Source organism: Hemiscyllium ocellatum, chromosome 4 (genome assembly GCF_020745735.1).
Source record: "Hemiscyllium ocellatum isolate sHemOce1 chromosome 4, sHemOce1.pat.X.cur, whole genome shotgun sequence".
Taxonomy (NCBI): Eukaryota; Metazoa; Chordata; class Chondrichthyes; order Orectolobiformes; family Hemiscylliidae; genus Hemiscyllium; species Hemiscyllium ocellatum.
Window position 1 is genome coordinate 13,160,126 of NC_083404.1, and position 17,590 is coordinate 13,177,715.

The 17,590-nt window shown below is 43.8% G+C and overlaps 1 protein-coding gene across 1 annotated transcript in view; it reads left to right on the forward strand.

Annotated features, from left to right (window-relative positions):
• The first annotated feature begins 321 nt into the window (after positions 1–321).
• The window catches only part of LOC132811274 (peptidase inhibitor 15-like), a 36,935-nt gene continuing 19,666 nt past the window's right edge, over positions 322–17,590 (forward strand). Inside the window, exons 1-2 of the mRNA XM_060822790.1 lie at positions 322–504; positions 780–1,083. Of these exons, the coding sequence (XP_060678773.1) occupies positions 811–1,083 (273 nt within the window). The 5' untranslated portion in view covers positions 322–504; positions 780–810. The remainder of the gene's footprint in view (positions 505–779; positions 1,084–17,590) is intronic.

Sequence of the window (17,590 nt, forward strand, 5' to 3'; positions counted from 1 at the left end):
ATACCTCCCTCGTTCAAAACTGCGAATAACAGCTTGCACCGTTTTCAAATTGCCTGCATTTAAAACATTGCCTGCAATCTCTGCAGGAACAAAACAAAAATGACGGTGCACAGAGTGACACACGGTTCACACTTCACCCTGCTCTCCAACCGGGTTTCCAAATTACACACACACACACAATGCGGTTTGCAAAACTGAAGCTCAGTGATGAGGATTCTGGCGAGTGAGAGGGGCGACGATGAACGCACTGGGTGATTCGGGGACCACGAAGGGTTAAAGAGACACCATCATCAGAGAGCGGGAGTTTGCCTTCCTGAAACGTTCTGCCGATTATAAAAGCCCAGGGACGTTCCAGCAGAAAGCCCCCTCTCTCACAAGGTTCCTATCACGCCCCATCCCCACAGCCTTACCTCACCCCGATCGCAAAATACCTCACAAGACTCCTTCCAGGCGGACTTTGAAATTTGGAAGGACATTTTGCCAGTGTCTGGCTGCACGCAAGAGGTGAGCTAAATTTATCCTTACACTAAATAACATCAAAGTAAGAAATCCGAGGGAAAATCGTCTTTATAGAAATTTGCATTGGCCAGCAAGGCATATAGGATTTATTATTTTTTGAATTAGTTGCTGAATGTTTCCACTAATTTGCTTTCGAGGAATAATGTCATGGATGAAGGATGTGACCCCATTTCCACTGCATTACATCCAACTGCGTCTTCCTGTTAAACTACCTTGCACATTTTTTGATTTCTTTATTCAGTCTAACATCTGATTTTCAGGGGCACTGTTGTCAACCTTCGACTGGCCATCATGAGGTCGAGTTCCACGCTGTGTCTGATCAGGTTACTCTGTGCCCTGTGTGGAACAAGTGCATTTGTATCTTCAGTGAATATCTCCAGCGCGCTGGATTCCTCAAACTTCAACGGGAAAGAGTGGTCCGGGAGGAAATACCTGGCCCCGGGGGACATCCCGAAAGTCAGGCGGAGACGGTACATCTCCCCCACTGACAAATCGGTTATTCTCGACTACCACAACAAGGTTCGAAGTCAAGTCAACCCCCCTTCAGCGAATATGGAGTACATGGTGAGTACTCCATTGTCTCATATTTGAACATCATCCCGCCCCACTGGCGTGTTCTGTCATCAATCAGTAAATCGTAAAGGCTTCACAACTGACACACGTCTAACACCGTGAGTTTACTGCCTTGTTCTCAGTAGCTTCACACCCCCTGCCGGGGAAACCTCTTCAAAGCACGACAAATACAATGGGGTATTTTAAAAACCAAAATCCACTTCTTTAGTTTCGGGTTCCCAGGGTTAAAAAAAAGTCAGAACTAAAAGGGGATATGAACGATTTACTGGTGCACTGGAAATGAATTGCTGTGAATGCTGAAAGAGATTGGTCTAAGACTGAATGTCCTTTTAATGAATTCAATAGCAGGCAATTCCATGAATGCAAATAAAATGATGTTTGAATGAAAATGCAATACTTCCACAATGCAGGAGGAGCTGATTAAGTTTGCCTGTATGACAAACACAGAGACTGTTCTGTCCAGGAGCTGTCAGCCCTCCTGAGTTTCTCCAGCATTCGAGTTTCAGAGTTCCAGCATCTGCAGTATTTTGTTTCACTTAGTGTCAGTGTATGTGCTTTTCTGTCTCTGTCTGTGTGTGGCTGTGTGTCTCTCTGTCTACAGATCCTCTTTGGATGTGTGTGTATACATATCTCTCTGTGTCTTTCTATGTTCACAGGTTCTCTTTGTGTGTGTATCCACAGGTGCCTAGTTGTGTGTGCGTGTGTACACATGTGCCTGTGTATCTCTGTGTGTCTGCAGGTGTCTTTGTGTGTGTGTATGTGTACATGTGCCTGTGTGTCTCTGTGTGCCCACAGGTGTCTTTGTGTGTGTGTATGTATATGTGCCTGTGTGTCTTAGTGTGTCCACAGAAGTCTGTGTATGTGTGTGTGTGTGTGTGTACATGTCTCTGTGTGTCCACAAATGCCTGTGTGTGTGTGTATGCATATGTGCCTGTGTCTTTGTGTGTCCATAGAAGCCTGTGTAATGTCTCTGTGTGTCCACAAATGCCAGTGTGTGTGTATGCACATGTGCCTGTGCCTTTGTGTGTCCACAGAAGTCTGTGTATGTGTGTGTGTGTGTGTGTATGTACATGTCTCTGTGTGTCCACAGGTGTCTTTGTGTGTGTGTATGTATATGTGCCTGTGTGTCTTTGTGTGTCCACAGAAGTCTGTGTGTGTGTGTGTATGTACATGTCTCTGTGCGTCCACAAATGCCTGTGTGTGTGTATGCACATGTGCCTGTGTCTTTGTGTGTCCATAGAAGCCTGTGTATGTGTGTGTGTCTGTTTGTGCATGTCTCTGTGTCCACAGGTGTCTTTGTGTGTGTATGTATATGTGCCTGTGTGTCTTTGTGTGTCCATAGAAGCCTGTGTATGTGTGTGTGCCTGTATGTACATGTCTCTGTGTGTCCACAGATGCCTTTGTGTGCGTGTACACATGTGCCTGTGTGTCTCTGTGTGTCTACAGGTGTCTTTGTATGTGTATGTACATGTGCCTGTGTGTCTTTGTGTGTCCACAGAAGCCTGTGTATGTGTGTGTGTATATGTATATGTCTCTGTGTGTCTTTGTGTGTCCACATGTGCCTTTATGTGTGTGTGTGTGTGTGTGTGTGTGTGTATACATGTCTCTGTGTGTCCACAGATGCCTCTGTGTGTGTGTGTGTGTATGTGCATGTGCCTGTGTGTCTCTGTATATCCACAGGTGTCTTTGTGTATGTGTGTGTGTGCGTGTGTGTGTGTACATGTCTCTGTGTGTCCACAGATGCCTATGTGTGTGTGTGTGTGTGTAGACATGTCTCTGCGTGCCCACAGGTGCCTTTGTGTATGTGTGTGTGTGTGTGTGTGTGTATACATGTCTCTGTGTGTCCACAGATGCCTGTGTGTGTGTGTGTGTGTGTATGTGTAGGTATACATGTCTCTGTGTGTCCACAGATGCCTGTGTGTGTGTATGTTTGTGTGTGTCTGTGTGAGTGTACATGTCTCTGTGTGCCCACAGATGCCTCTGTGTGTGTGTGTGTGTTTGGGGGGGTGTGTGTGTGTGTATGGGGGAGTGTGTGTGTGTATGTATGTGTGTGCGCGTGTGTATGTGTGTCTGTGTGTCTGTCAATGTGTTTGAATGACTCATCAAAAGTCAGAAAGCAAACTTTGGGAACCTGTCAAATTCTTCATTTCAACTGGAACTAAATGACTTGAGGAAAAAGTGAGGTCTGCAGATGCTGGAGATCAGAGCTGAAAATGTGTTGCTGGAAAAGCGCAGCAGGTCAGGCAGCATCCAAGCAACAGGAAATTCGACGTTTCGGGCATAAGCCCTTCATCAGGAATGACTTGAGGTAACTAACAAATTCCAACAATGCAGTTATTTCCCACTGCTGATGACCAAGTGCAGGAACAGTCATGCAAGTGGATTCAGCTGTTATAGTGCCTGTCAGTCATGGCATGGTTTCTCCCACTGTTGATGTCATCGATATGTGGCCACCAGCTAGTGCCAGAACTGGTTTTGCTTCTGTGTGTTTGTTGGCACTCAGCACCTGGTGCTTGCGGTCCCTTATTTGTCACCCCTTTTCTGAACCCTCTCTGTCCTTTTCCCCTCACTGATTCTCGCCTGTTAGCCCTTGCAAGCCCATGCTGCTCCTTTGCTGCACTTATCACAATGGTTCATTGCCCAATATAGTATCTCATCACAAACTGTTGAGAGAAGACACAGCACCGGATCAGTCAAGGATACCCAGCAGTAACTCACACACAGTTTCCTTCAGCAGCACCTTTACCATCTAGAAGGACAAAGGTAGCAGATACGTGGGAACACCCCTACTACCTGCAAGTACCGCTTAGTATCTTGGCTTAGAATTATCTTGCCATTCCTTCACTGCGTGTGGTCCAACTCCTGGAATTTACTTCCTCACTGTATTGTGAATTTACCTGCATCATGTGGGCTGTAGCAGATTATGGAGCTGCCTATCACGGGCTTTAAGAGCAATTAGAGATGGGCAATAAGTTCTGGCCTAACCAATGAAACCCATAAATGAATACGAATATTGCCAAAAGTCCTTCCAGTCTTCTGTCAGATTAGAGAGTGCTGTGTTTTGAAGCATTCCAAACACATCTTGAGACAGTTATCTCAGTGTCTGTCAGAATCGCATGATTCTAAATATACTTCAGCATTTCCATTTTCATTTAAGAAATTCAAGTTTTTTTTTCGGAGAAGAGGGTATGGCAGAGTTTGCAATGGTCTGTGCCATCTTTTTGCAGAAAGTTCCCCGGCAATATTGAGATGGGCACCGCACCAACACATGCTGGGAATGCACAGTCTATAGTTGCAGTGTGACAAAGTGTAGGAATAGCATAAAAGTAAGAGATTAGTAGTCAGAGGAGTAGCAGGTGGATGGTGCTCCTGTGCACATGAATTCCATGGGGTTTGTATGGGCAGATTGTGACAGTTACCAAACCTAAAAGGTTATGGTAACTTCACTTGAGTGGGTTAACAGCTCATTAAATGGTGTGAGGCACCTCAACCCTTTTTTAAAATCATAATAAAAGCATAAATGTTGAGCATAGGGAGGGAGTTCAGGGTTGATCTCTCTCTCTCTCTCTTTGGCTCTCTCTTTGTTTCTGTTTAACGGTCTCTTCTTGCTTTTTCCCGCCTTCTCTTTAAGATTCTGGAACAAGCATTGCGATTTGAGCATCTTTGGGTCAGCCAAGCTCCTTGGAGTTAGTCCAATGCATTACTTTTCCATTCTAGTACTGTCGATTTTTACTTATATTTCTTTAGAAAAAACAGGATAAATGGGGTTGTCGTGGAATCAGGTTAATTTCTCATTCCAGGTAGGTGTTTAATTTTAAAATAGTTTACGCACTTCTAAGTATGTTAAGGGGAGCAAAACAATTTGCATCTCATTTTCTGTTGTCAACAGGTCAAATCTGATTTCCAGAACTCGATATTTGTATTACTGGTTTCATGTTTGGAGTTTCAGAAAATAACACGACTTAATTATTTCCAGAACAGATTTATACTTAAAGAGGATGCATATTCTACTTTGATTTTTGTTTTTATTAAACTACATATAGCACCGGATTTTCAAAGATGACAAATTAGAATAGACCAATTTGTCCCATAGATAGTAGCTATAAAGTTAGAAAAATGTTGGTGCTCCTGGTGAATACATATTTATTGCCATTTCTTGGCCTATTATGTTAAATGAAATATTAGCTCACTTACAATAAACAGATTAAAATCATGTACATGTTAAAATGTCACACACGAATATCATCAATGATATTTATCAGTAGAGTCTGCGAGTAACAATCTTTAACTCCTTATGTCAGTTGAAAGCGGGCCAATTGGAAATGTTCCATCGAATGAGCATTAACTGAAATGCATTTGTTTGATTTTGATTGGATAGCTGGAGGTTTCTAAAAGCCCTGTGACATTGCCAGTATTGAACAGCAGCTGGTTTGCAGCTTTAGAAAATTAGACCACCAACAAACGGATGGTAAAAAAAGGATGTCAGCCTTTCATCAGCATCATTTGTAACCATTTCGAGCAGAGATTTGAATGTTTACACAGGGTAGCAAAAACAGACTTTAGAAGCCACCGAGTAGAAAAGGTCACAAAAACCAGGAGAGAAACTGAAAGGACAAAACATTCATTACACAGAAGGCAATAAGTTGAATTACAGAGATTTGACCAGCTCACTCTGTAATATCAATAAACATTGACCCCTCCATCACACAGGTTGATAATTACTGAACCGTCTTTATGAAACCCAAGTTACAAAATGGTTTGCCCATCGACATAAAGGTTGTTGTTTAAAGGAGATTACTTACTGTCATAACTACAGTATAAATCGGTTGCATTCTGAGTGTTGTGTAATGTTAACATAGGTTTGTACACTAATGCAGAAACTGAAATTTGGATGATTTGGCCAATTAAAATTGGTATATGTGAATCCTTTGCCAAAATTTTAAAAATACAAACACAAGCTTAGCAATCAATGGGACTGCACATATTTGCAGTGGGTGGCATTTATGTACTGATTTCAATATTGTGGTTAATCCATGCGTAAATCAGAGCCATCCCTATTCAACACCTCATCCGCAGTTCTCACATGAACTGATGTTCTTAAAAATCTCAACTCATGTCAAACTTTTGTCAAAAAAAGCAATCCTTGATTGAACATCCTTGAATTGAACATATAGTCACCTCCAAAATCTGTTCCTATCTTCCCAAAATCTGATGCTTGAAGCCCTCCAATTATGTTTCTCCTATGTCACAAATTACACTCCAAGGGACTAGGACTATTGTAAACAATTCCTTCTCATCCTCCTTGACCTGTCTGCAACCTTTGACATGCTTGATGACACTAGCCTCGCCACTGCCTGTCTAGTGTTAACCAGCTGGCTGGGACTACTCTCGCTTGGATAGTTCTTAGAACTATAGATCATAGCCAGAGTATTAGTTACAATTGCTTCTTTTTTTCTGCTCCCGCAGTATTATTTCTCATGTTCCCAACTTTCTATTTCCCATTTACAGACTAACGTCTGCAGCACAGGACTTATACATTAGATTAGATTACTTACAGTGTGGAAACAGGCCCTTCGGCCCAACAAGTCCACACCGACCCGCCGAAGCGCAACCCACCCATACCCCTACATTTACCCCTTACCTAACACTACGGGCAATTTAGCATGGCCAATTCACCTGACCCGCACATCTTTGGACTGTGGGAGGAAACCGGAGCACCCGGAGGAAACCCACGCAGACACGGGGAGAACGTGCAAACTCCACACAGTTAGTCGCCTGAGTCGGGAATTGAACTCGGGTCTCAGGCGCTGTGAGGCAGCAGTGCTAACCACTGTGCCACCGTGCCACCCACTTAATGGTAAGGTCCTCGGGAGTGTTGCTGAACAAAGAGACCTTGGAGTGCAGGTTCATAGCTCCTTGGGAGTGGAGTCTGTGGTCGATAGGATAGTGAAGAAGGCGTTTAGTATGCTTTCCTTTATTGGTCAGAGCATTGAGTACAGGAGTTGGGCGGTCATGTTGTGGCTGTACAGGACATTGGTTAGACCACTTTTGGAATATTGTGTGCAACTCTGGTCAATATAGATCTCCACATCAGAAGTTTAATATTTCCAGGCAATTAGCGTGCATGAGCTTGGGTCAAGACCTCTGAAAAGCCCTGATGTGAAACAGTGGCAAACATTTCAATGTTCATTGCTATTGGCATCAGAAAATCTCATCCAGTGGCCCTTAAGGTTCAGGTGCTTGGCTGCTGAAACAGAAGTCTTCAAAGAGAATATCACAAAAGGCAAGTTAAAAGTTTTTTAAAAAACTTTTCTTTATTATGGAACCCAAAGTAGAAGCGTGTTACTCCTCATTCCATTGTCCAGTTATTAGCCATTGTGTGTCAATACCTGTTCCTTCTCCTAATTGGGGCAGTATGATAGCTCAGTGGTGCCTCACAGCACCAAGAACCCAGATTTGATTCCAGCCTCGGGTGCTCCAGTTTCCTCCCACCATCCAAAGACTGTGCAGGTTTGGTGGATTGGCCACGCTGAGTTGCCCCACATCTAGGAATGTGCCGATGGCTTAGCCATGGGAAATACAGGATTACAGGGATAGGGTAGGTGGACAGGTCTGGGTGGAATACCGTTCGGTGGGTCTGTGTGGAGCTGATGGGCCAAATGGCCTTCTTCCACACTGTAGGGATTCTATGAGTCTAATCTCCAAGCTGGATGACCTAGCTGTGGGAAGCCAGCTGCCTGTGTGAAAAAAGCCCTCCTGATGAAGGGCTTATGCCCGAAACGTCGAATTTCCTATTCCTTGGATGCTGCCTGACCTGCTGTGCTTTAACCAGCAACACATTTTCAGCTGCCTGTGTGAGCCATGATTGGTGCCCTGAGCTCAATAATACTGTGCCAACAAGGAAGGGAGACCAATTTCGATCACCCTACCACCAATCATATTGCACCATGCAGTTGATCTAAATTCAGCACAGTGCTTTTTGTATTCAGGGGCTGTACATTTGCATTGAGTGCAGGAAAGTTGCTTCCCTTTCACAGAGCTGAAAATGTGTCGATGGAATAGCACAGCAGGTCAGGCAGCATCCAAAGAGCAGGAGAATCGACGTTTCGGGCATGAGCCCTTCTTCAGTTTTCCCTTTCACAGAGGGCTTATGTCTTAAATAGCAATTGGCAACTGCAGTCAGAAAGGGTTTTTTTTATTGCACTCTATTTAAGATGCATAAGGCAACCCATAAGACAGAGCAAGAGAGAAATAAAATTGGAACATAGAAGGACGGAAGCATCTGCAGGGGTGGTGGAAAAAAACAGAAGTCACTGGTGCAGAGGTCCCCCTAGTTACCCAATCTAACTAAAAGGCTGAGATTGTCCTGACTCCGTGTTGTCAGACAGTGAATGTATGACTAAAAATGTGCGCTGGAAGGACGTGGATTTCCTGATGTACAGACTTTGTGGGAATTACCCAAGAAATTTGAACTTCTGATGGGCAATTGTGATCCTCTGGAAAAGTCTCCATCTCTGTGTTAAAGTCAGAACCTTTGGGACAGTTCTGTTGTAATTCCATAGCTAGTGACCCAGGAAATGTTAGACAGAAAGACATATCTAATTCCTGGGTAGCTGTACAAGCCAATGATCCAAAATCTGACCTACCCCGTTATGACCTGAACTCCCTCCTTGACCCTCTCCTCACCCCTCTGGCTCACATTCTGACCTACCGATACCCCTCTTCCTGATTGTCCAATTCAATTCAATCTTCTGACCACCCCCTAGACCCTTTCTGATTGCAGTCTGACACCATCACTCACCCTGACCCCTGACTCCCTATCTCGTGATGTGACTCCCCTACAGTTTCCCACCTGACCCAACCTCGCCACCCTAATACCCTGTCATCTACCATTCCTGCCACGCTACCCACTTTCATTCCAACCCATAACGCCCACCTAGCACCTTTCTACCCTACCCTACCGTGTCATCCTGTCACTCCAGCATGCTTCATTCATTGGCACTTTGAAAAGCTGGCTAAATCTCCCAAAGCTCTGCAGCAGATTCCTGAAGGAACTTATCAGAAAACAGCAGCTGTAGCGTGCAAGGTGGCAGCAGCGTGATATCCCTAGCAGTCCAGTAGTATAAAAAATAGCTCTGATACAAACTATGCTCTACAGTTCCAAAGAGGCCAAGTTCAGAAGTCCCTGCCAGGAATTCAGAGCTCAGACATGGCTGAAACAAATCAAAGTGGATGGCAATCCATCAGCGATTATTGCTGCCTGGAAGATTCAAGCCATAATGTTGGACAAATAAAGGGTTGATTCAGAAAATGGCATTTATGAGCAGTACACTTTAGTGATGGACTAACTAAAGGAGCGTGAGGCATACAGACTGCAAAAGTAAGAAAATGGCACAGTGGGGAATTCTATCATTCGGATATTGTCCTGCCTCATTTCTCTCATACTCATGTTCTGAAGAAGAATCATATCAGACTTGAAATGTTTACTGTTTCTCTCTCCACAGATGCTGCCAGACCTGCTGAGTTTCCGCAGTGGTCTCTCCGTTAACTTAAGATTTCCAGCATTCTCAGCATTTTGCTTTTGGTCATGTGCAAAGCTGCTAGGCTGTTATAGGAGTCAGGTGCTCATTGTCCTGGGGCATAGCACCAATTGTGGAAAAGTGAGGGCCGTATATGAAGTTACATGACTGCATCTGAACAGAAACAGCATGCATTGTCAGAAATGGCAGATGTAGTAAATGGAGCAATGAGGGAGGTTTTCACCTGATATGATGGAGCTGAGAGAGTTGAGGATAAGAGAGATACTAGGGAGAGAACTACAGAGCTGGAAAAAAGCTGTTAACATTTCAAGTTCAATATGACTCTTCTTCAGAACTCAGGTATAAGAGAAACGAAACATGAAATCTGACAATATTCCAATAAATAGAGCTTTTGAAAGTTGTTAATACATCAAGTCGTAGAATAAGGGGAGGTGATAACCTAGCGGTATTATCACTGGACCGTTAACCAGAGACCCAGGTAATCTCTCGGGGATTCAGGTTTGAATTCTGCCAGGGCAGGATGGTAGAATTTAAATTCAATAATAATTGATGATTAAAAGTCTATTGATAAAGCCATTGTCAATTGTCAGGGGAAAATCCCATCTGGTTTGCTAATGTCCTTAAAGGAAGGACATCCTTAACTAAAGACCAGTGGGATTTTCCCCTGACTCCAGACCAATGTGGTTGACTCAAAACTAACCTCTGGGTATTTAGGGATGAGCAATAAATGCTGGCCTTGCCAGTGTCCCTCACCTTGTGAATGAAATTTAAAAAGTACGAGAAGAAGAGAAAAATAAATCTATGAGAAATTGAGAGAAGGACTTCAAAAAAATAAGAAAGCCAAAAAAGAGGATCAACACAGTTACAGTCAATGAAGGAGGGTAATAAAAAAAACAAAAATGGATTGGGGAAGAGCATCGCTTAGTCAGGTGAAAGGAGAGATGATACAATGCATCAACTGGCTTCCTTCACTGTTATATATTTCTGTGGCACTTAGTTTTCAGTTTCATTAATGGGGAGCAAAACTTTCATTAGAAATGTGAAATTAGAAGATTGTCCATGAAATACCTGTTCCTTTCCCCTCTCAGAGACATCACTCTTATACTTTTCTTTGGTGTGAAAAATTGCAGGAAGAAATCGAATTATTTCAATGATCGATCTGCAGGCCTCCCAATGGGTTCGGAGGCTTGCTCCTTTGGCAACAACCTATTCACAAACTTCAGCTTCATTTTACAGCTATCTACCTGAACTCTGGGACAGTTCCAGCAAATTGGAAAACAGCAAATGTGACACCACTGTTTAAAAAAAGGAGCCAGACAGAAGGTGGGGAATTTATAGGCTGGTTAGCTTAACTTCTGGAGTTGGGAAAATGCTTGAATCTATCATCAAGGAAGAAATAACAAGACATCTAGATAGAAATTGTTCCATTGGCATCCATAGTATGGATTCATGAAAGGAAGGTCATATTTAGCTGATTTACTGGCATTCTATGAAGCCATTACAAGCAGCATGGACAACGGGGACCTAGTAAGTATGATGTATCTAGATTTCCAAAAGGCATTCAACAAAAGGCTGTTGCATAAGATGAAGATACATGGATTTATGGGCAATGTTTTAGCATGGATAGGGGAGTAGTTAACCAACAGGAAACAAAGGGTGAGGATAGATGAGTGCTTTTCTGGTTGGCGATCTGTGACTAGTGGTGTGCCTCAGGGATCAGTGTTAGGGCTGCAATTATTTACAATCTACATATATGATTTGGACTTGGCGACCAAGTGTAATGTGTCAAAGTCTGACTATGACAGTAGGGTGAGTGGTAGAGCAAAGTGTGCAGAGGACTATGAAACTTTGCAGAGGGACATAGTTTTGTGAGTGAGCAAAGGTCTGGCACATGGAGTAGAATATCAGTAAATGTGAAGTCATCCATTTTGGTAGGAATAACAGTACAAAGGACTATTATTTAAATGGTAAAAAAAATGCAGCCTGATGCTGTGCAGAGGGACCTGGGTGACCTTGTGCATGAATCACTGAAGGTTGGTCTGCAGGTACAACAGGTAATTAAGAAGGCAAATGAAATTTTGTCCTTCGTTGCTAAAAGGATTGAGATTAAAAGCAGGGAGGTTATGTTGCCGGCTGTAGTGGGTGCTGGTGAGGCCACACCTGGAGTACCAAGTGCAGTTTTAGTCTCCTTACTTGAGAAAGGATATACTGGCCCTGGAGGGGGTGCAGAGGGGGGTTCACTGGGTTGATTCTGGAATTGAGAGGGTTGGCATATGAGGAGAGATTGAGTAGACTGAGATTATATTCATTGGAATTTAGAAGAATGACAGGGGATCTTATAGAAACCAATAAAATTATGAAGGGAATAGATAAGATAGAAACAGGGAGGATGTTTTCACTGGTGGGTGAAATTCAGGCTGGGGCTGGGGGGCAGGGGGGGTCACAGCCTCCGAATTAGGGCGAGCAGATTTACAACTGAATTGAGGACAAATGTCTTCACCCAGAGGGTTGTGAATCTGTAGAATTCCCTGCCCAGTGAAGTAGTTGAGGTTTCCTCATTGAATATTTTTAAGATAAGACACAATTTCTTTTTGAACAGTAAAAGAATTAAGGGTTTTGGTGAGAGCACAGATAAGTGGAGTGAGGCCACAAAAAGATTAGCCATGATGATATTGAATGGTGGAGCAGGCCTGAGGGGCCAGATGACCTACTCCTGCTCCTACCCTTTATGTTCTTGTATACTCAGCCCACACAGAGAGCTCCCAGTATGTTGTATTTCCACTTTTGTCATCCTGTACTGTTCTGCCCCAGGCGATATCTGACCTGTGTCTCAACACTTTCCCGACTGGAATTATTCTGTGTTCGGTTGCTTCCTAGCCTCAAATTATTTACCCCTCTGAACCCAGCGTGACCCAATTTGACCTACTCACATGTGCCAACCCCACAACTGTTGTCTGCAGCACAGCTGTGTGGCCGATACCCAAATCTGATGCAATCAAAAAACACAAGAGTGTGTAAAAAAGAAATCCAGGAAAGCTTTGTTTAAAAACAAACATTGTAATATTCCACTTTAGTCAATTTTCAGGATTATTCCCTCAATTATAATTGAAGCCTTCAAAAACTAAATTGGTGTATTTAGAAACCAGTTCCACTACAAACATTTCCTGCCGGATTCAGAATGTAAATTTTAATGATGCTTTATAAAATAATTTGGTGAAAGAGCTCCGATAATTCTTTTTGGCTTAAATTACTTAATAGTTAAAATATGAGTTTCAAGCTTAAAGGAACATGTGTTTTTTTTTGTTGTTGAACGTTTAGTAAGGGCTGAATGGCACTTCAGATTATATTTAAGGAGAAATAGATGTTAAAGCAGAGAGCATCTGTGAAGGAATATGGAGAGTGAAAGCTGAATAGATTGTTTTGATAGAAAGAAAGATGGCTTTTTGAAGTGGGGAGGGTGGTGTCAGGTGGTGTGGGAAGACAAAAGCAGGCTGAGATAAGGAAAAGGGATATTTTGATGACCAAGAATGGTCAGCACAGTTGCTCTTATTGGTGACACGATGGCTCAGTGATTAGCACTGTAGCAGGGACCCAGCACCAGGGACCCAGGTTTGATTCCACCCTCAGCGGACTGTTTGTGTGGAGTTTGCACATTCTCCGTCTGTTTGCATGGGTTTCCTCCAAATCTTTCTTTCCTCCCACAGTCAAAAGATGTGCAGGCTAGGGTGAGTTAGCCATGCGACATTGTCTGTCATGTGCAGGTCAGGGTTGGTTAGCCATGTGACATTGTATGTGAAGTGCAGGTTAGGGTGTGTTAGTCGTGCGGCATTGTCTGTTGTGTGTAGGTTCGGGTGGGTTAGCCATGTGACGTTGTTTGTGATGTGCAGGTTAGGGTGGGTTAGCCATGTGACATTGTCCATGATGTGCAGGTTAGTGTGGGTTGGTCATGCAATTTTTTTTGTGATATGCAGGTTAGGGTGGGTTAGCCATGTGACATTATCTGTGAGGTGCTGGTTATGGTGGGTTAACTGTGTGACATTAGCTGTCAAGTGCAGGTTAGGGTGTGTTAGCCATGCGACATTGCCTGTGATATGCAGTTTAGGGTGGGTTAGCCATGTGACATTGTCTGTCATGTGCAGTTTAGTGTGTGTAAGCCATGTGACATTGTCTGTCATGTGCAGTTTAGTGCGGGTTAGACATGCTACGTTGTCTGTGATGTGCAGGTTATGGTGCATTAGCCACACGACATTGTCTGTCATGTGCAGGTTAGAGTGGGTTACCCATGTGATATTGTCTGTCATATGCAGGTTAGGGTGGGTTAGCCATGTGACATTGCCTGTTAAGTGCAGGTTGGCGTGCATTAGCCATGCTACATTGTCTGTCATGTGCAGGTTAAGCTGCATTAGCCAAGTGACATTAGCTGTCATGTGCAGGATAGGGTGGGTTAGCCATGTGACATTGTCTGTGATGTGCAGGATAGGGTGCATTAGCTATGTGACATTGTCTGTGATGTGCAGGTTAGGGTGGGTTAGCCATGTGACATTAGCTGCCATATGCAGGTTAGGGTGGGTTAGCCATGCTACATTGACTGTCATGTGCAGGTTCGGGTGAGTTAGCCATGTGACATTGTCTATCATAGAGTCATAGAGATGTACAGCATGGAAACAGACCCTTCGGTCCAACCTGTCTATGCCGACTAGATATCCCAACCCAATCTGGTCCCACCTGCCAGCACCCGGCCCATATTCCTCCAAATCCTTCCTATTCATATACCCATCCAACTGCCTCGTAAATGTTGCAATTGTACCAGTCTCACTTACATCCTCTGGCAGCTCATTCCATACACGTACCACCCTCCGAGTGAAAAAGTTGCACCTTAGGTCTCTTTTATATCTTTCCACTTTCACCCTAAACCTACGTCCTCTAGTTCTGGACTCCCCAACCCCAGGGAAAAGACTTTGTCTATTTATCCTATCCATGCCCCTCATAATTTTGTAAACTTCTATAAGGTCACCCCCAAGCCTCCGACACTCCAGGGAAAACAGCCCCATCCTGTTCAGCCTCCCTCTGTAGCTCAGATCCTCCAACCCTGGCAACATCCTTGTAAATCTTTTCTGAACCCTTTCAAGTTTCACAACATCTTTCCGATAGGAAGGAGACCAGAATTGCACGCAATATTCTAACAGTGGCCTAACCGATATCCTGTATAGCTGCAAAATGATCTCCGAACCCCTGTACTCAATACTCCGACCAATAAAGGAAAGTATATCAAACGCCTTCTTCACTATCCTATCTACCTGCGACTCCACTTTCAAGGAGCTATGAACCTGCACTCCAAGGTCTCTTTGTTCAGCAATACTCCCTAGGACCTTACCATTAAGTATATAAATCCTGCTAAGATTTGCTTTCCCAAAATGCAGCACGTCGCATTTATCTGAATTAAACTCCATCTGCCACTTCTCAGCCCATTTTCCCATCTGGTCCAGATCCTGTTGTAATCTGAGGTAACCCTCTTCGCTGTCCACTACACCTCCTATTTTGGTGTCATCTGCAAACTTGCTAACTGTACGTCTTATGCTCGCATCCAAAACATTTATGTAAATGACAAAAAGTAGTGGGCCCAGCATCGATCCTTGTGGCACTCCACTGGTCACAGGCCTCCAGTCTGAAAAACAACCCTCCACCACTACCCTCTGTCTTCTACCTTTGAGCCAGTTCTGTATACAAATGGCCCATTCTCCCTGTATTTCATGAGATCTAACCTTGCTAATCAGTCTCCCACGGGGAACCTTGTCGAACGCCTTACTAAAGTCCATGTAGATCACATCTTTTGCTCTGCCCTCATTAATCTTCTTTGTTACTTCTTCAAAAAACACAATTAAGTTTGTGAGACATGATTTCCCATGCACAAAGCTGACTATCCCGAATCAGTCCTTGCCTTTCCAAATATAGGTACATCCTGTCCCTCAGGATTCCCTCCAACAACTTGCCCACCACCGAGGCCAGGCTCACCAGTCTATAGTTCCTGGGCTTGTCTTTACCACCCTTCTTAAACAGTGGCACCACGTTTCAAGTGCAGGTTAGGGTGGGTTAGCCATGTGACGTTGTCTATGATGTGCAGGTTAGGGTGGTTAACCATGCGACATTTTCTGTGATGTGCAGGTTAGGGTGGTTAACCATGCGACATTGTCTGTGATGTGCAGGTTAGTGTGCGTTATTCGTGCTGAATGAAGGTTTATGGGGATAGGGTAGAGGGCTGAGTGGGATGCTCTTCAAAGGGTCACTGTATCTTCAGTGGGCCACATCGCCTCTTTCCACACTATAGGGGTTCTATGAAGGAGCTGGGTTTTCATTGGATGTGAGAGACTGTTGGCGGAGAGATCATGTTGAGACAAGAGAGACTCTGTGTGTAAGAGGCAGAAAACATTCCTTTTTTGTCCCTTTTTACACCAATTAAAGATAAAGAATGGTGCATATATTTCAGAGAGAGAAGAAATCCAGTTGGACACTGTGACAGATACCAAGATTGGCTCCGTTCACCGCTCGAAAAAGGGATGAGGGTCTGAACACTGGAGAGATGAAGAGACACTGAACCTGTTCAAGGACAGGAAGAAAGAGAGAGATATCTTGTTGAATGAACAAGTCTTTTGCTGGGAAGTTGAAATGTAGTAAAATAACCACTTGAAGGTAGCAGTGACAGGGAGAAAGAGAGATTCTAAAACAGGAATTTCAATAGAAACAGAAGCAAATGTGGGTGGCACAGTAGTTAACGCTGCTGCCTCATAGCACTAGGGACTTGGGTTCAATTCGAGCCTTGGGCAACTCTCTGTGGAGTTTGCATGCTCTCCCCGTGTCTGTTTGAGTTTCTGTTGGATGCTCCAGTTTCCTCCCACAGTAAAAAGATGTACCGGTTAGGCGAATTGGCCGTACTAAATTGGCCCATCATACCTAGGGACGTGCAGGCGAGATAGATTGGCCATGGGGAATGAGGGATTCCAGGGATAAGGTGGAGGTCCTGTGTCTGGGAGAGATAGTCTTCAGAGGGTTAATGCAAAAATGACTTCCTTTGGCACTGTAGGCATTCTATGATTGAAAGGGATCAAATTATCCCAGAAGTGGGAAAAAGGTTTCCGCTTTTGTTGAGGCTGAAAATACAATCAGAAGAATCTGTGCAGAAAATCACCCTTACCTGTTTTCAAATTTTCTTCCTACTTTGATGAGTAAGTTTCATTAATGTTTCTGTCCACCGTTGAAGAGGGAACCTTTTGTACGTTAGGGAAATGTGATGACTACCATACCGCAGAAACAGTTCGATGCTGTTTTACAAACCTACCATATTGATGGTCAGAAAATGAGGCTTCATTGACATTTGAGTTCAAGTCACTGGACTCAAAGTCTGGACTGCCCACCTTCACACTATAGGACTCACAGCACTTTAATCAGGTTCTGTTCCGCTCTGGTAATTGTAATGCTGCTTATGTGGACAAGTTGTACAAATTGGAATGGAAGCTATAGTACTGGACCATCACCCTCTTCAGCCTCTGCAATTTGCACCAAAGTTCAGGCAGATGGTGGAAGCGCATTTTCAAATACTGAGTCAGAAATTGCTGGTAAAACTCAGCAGGTCTGGCAGCCTTTATGGAGAGAAAGCAGAGGTAACGTTTCAGGTCCAGTGACCCTTCTTCAGAGCAGGAGTTCTGAAATGTTAACTCTGTTTTCTCTCCACAGATGCTGCCAGAAGTGCTGAGTTTTCCCAGCTACTTCTGGTTTTGTTTCTGATTTCCAGCATCTGGAGTTCTTTACTTTTCCGCTGTTCAATTACTAAATGTTTTCAGGAGCAAAGTTATGTTTCATAATAATTTTTGTACCTGGGAGAGTTTGTGAATTCAGGTTGCTCATGAGGTTTTCTACTGCAGAGAACAAATTACTGTAGGTCCTCACATTTGGCTGAATCCTGA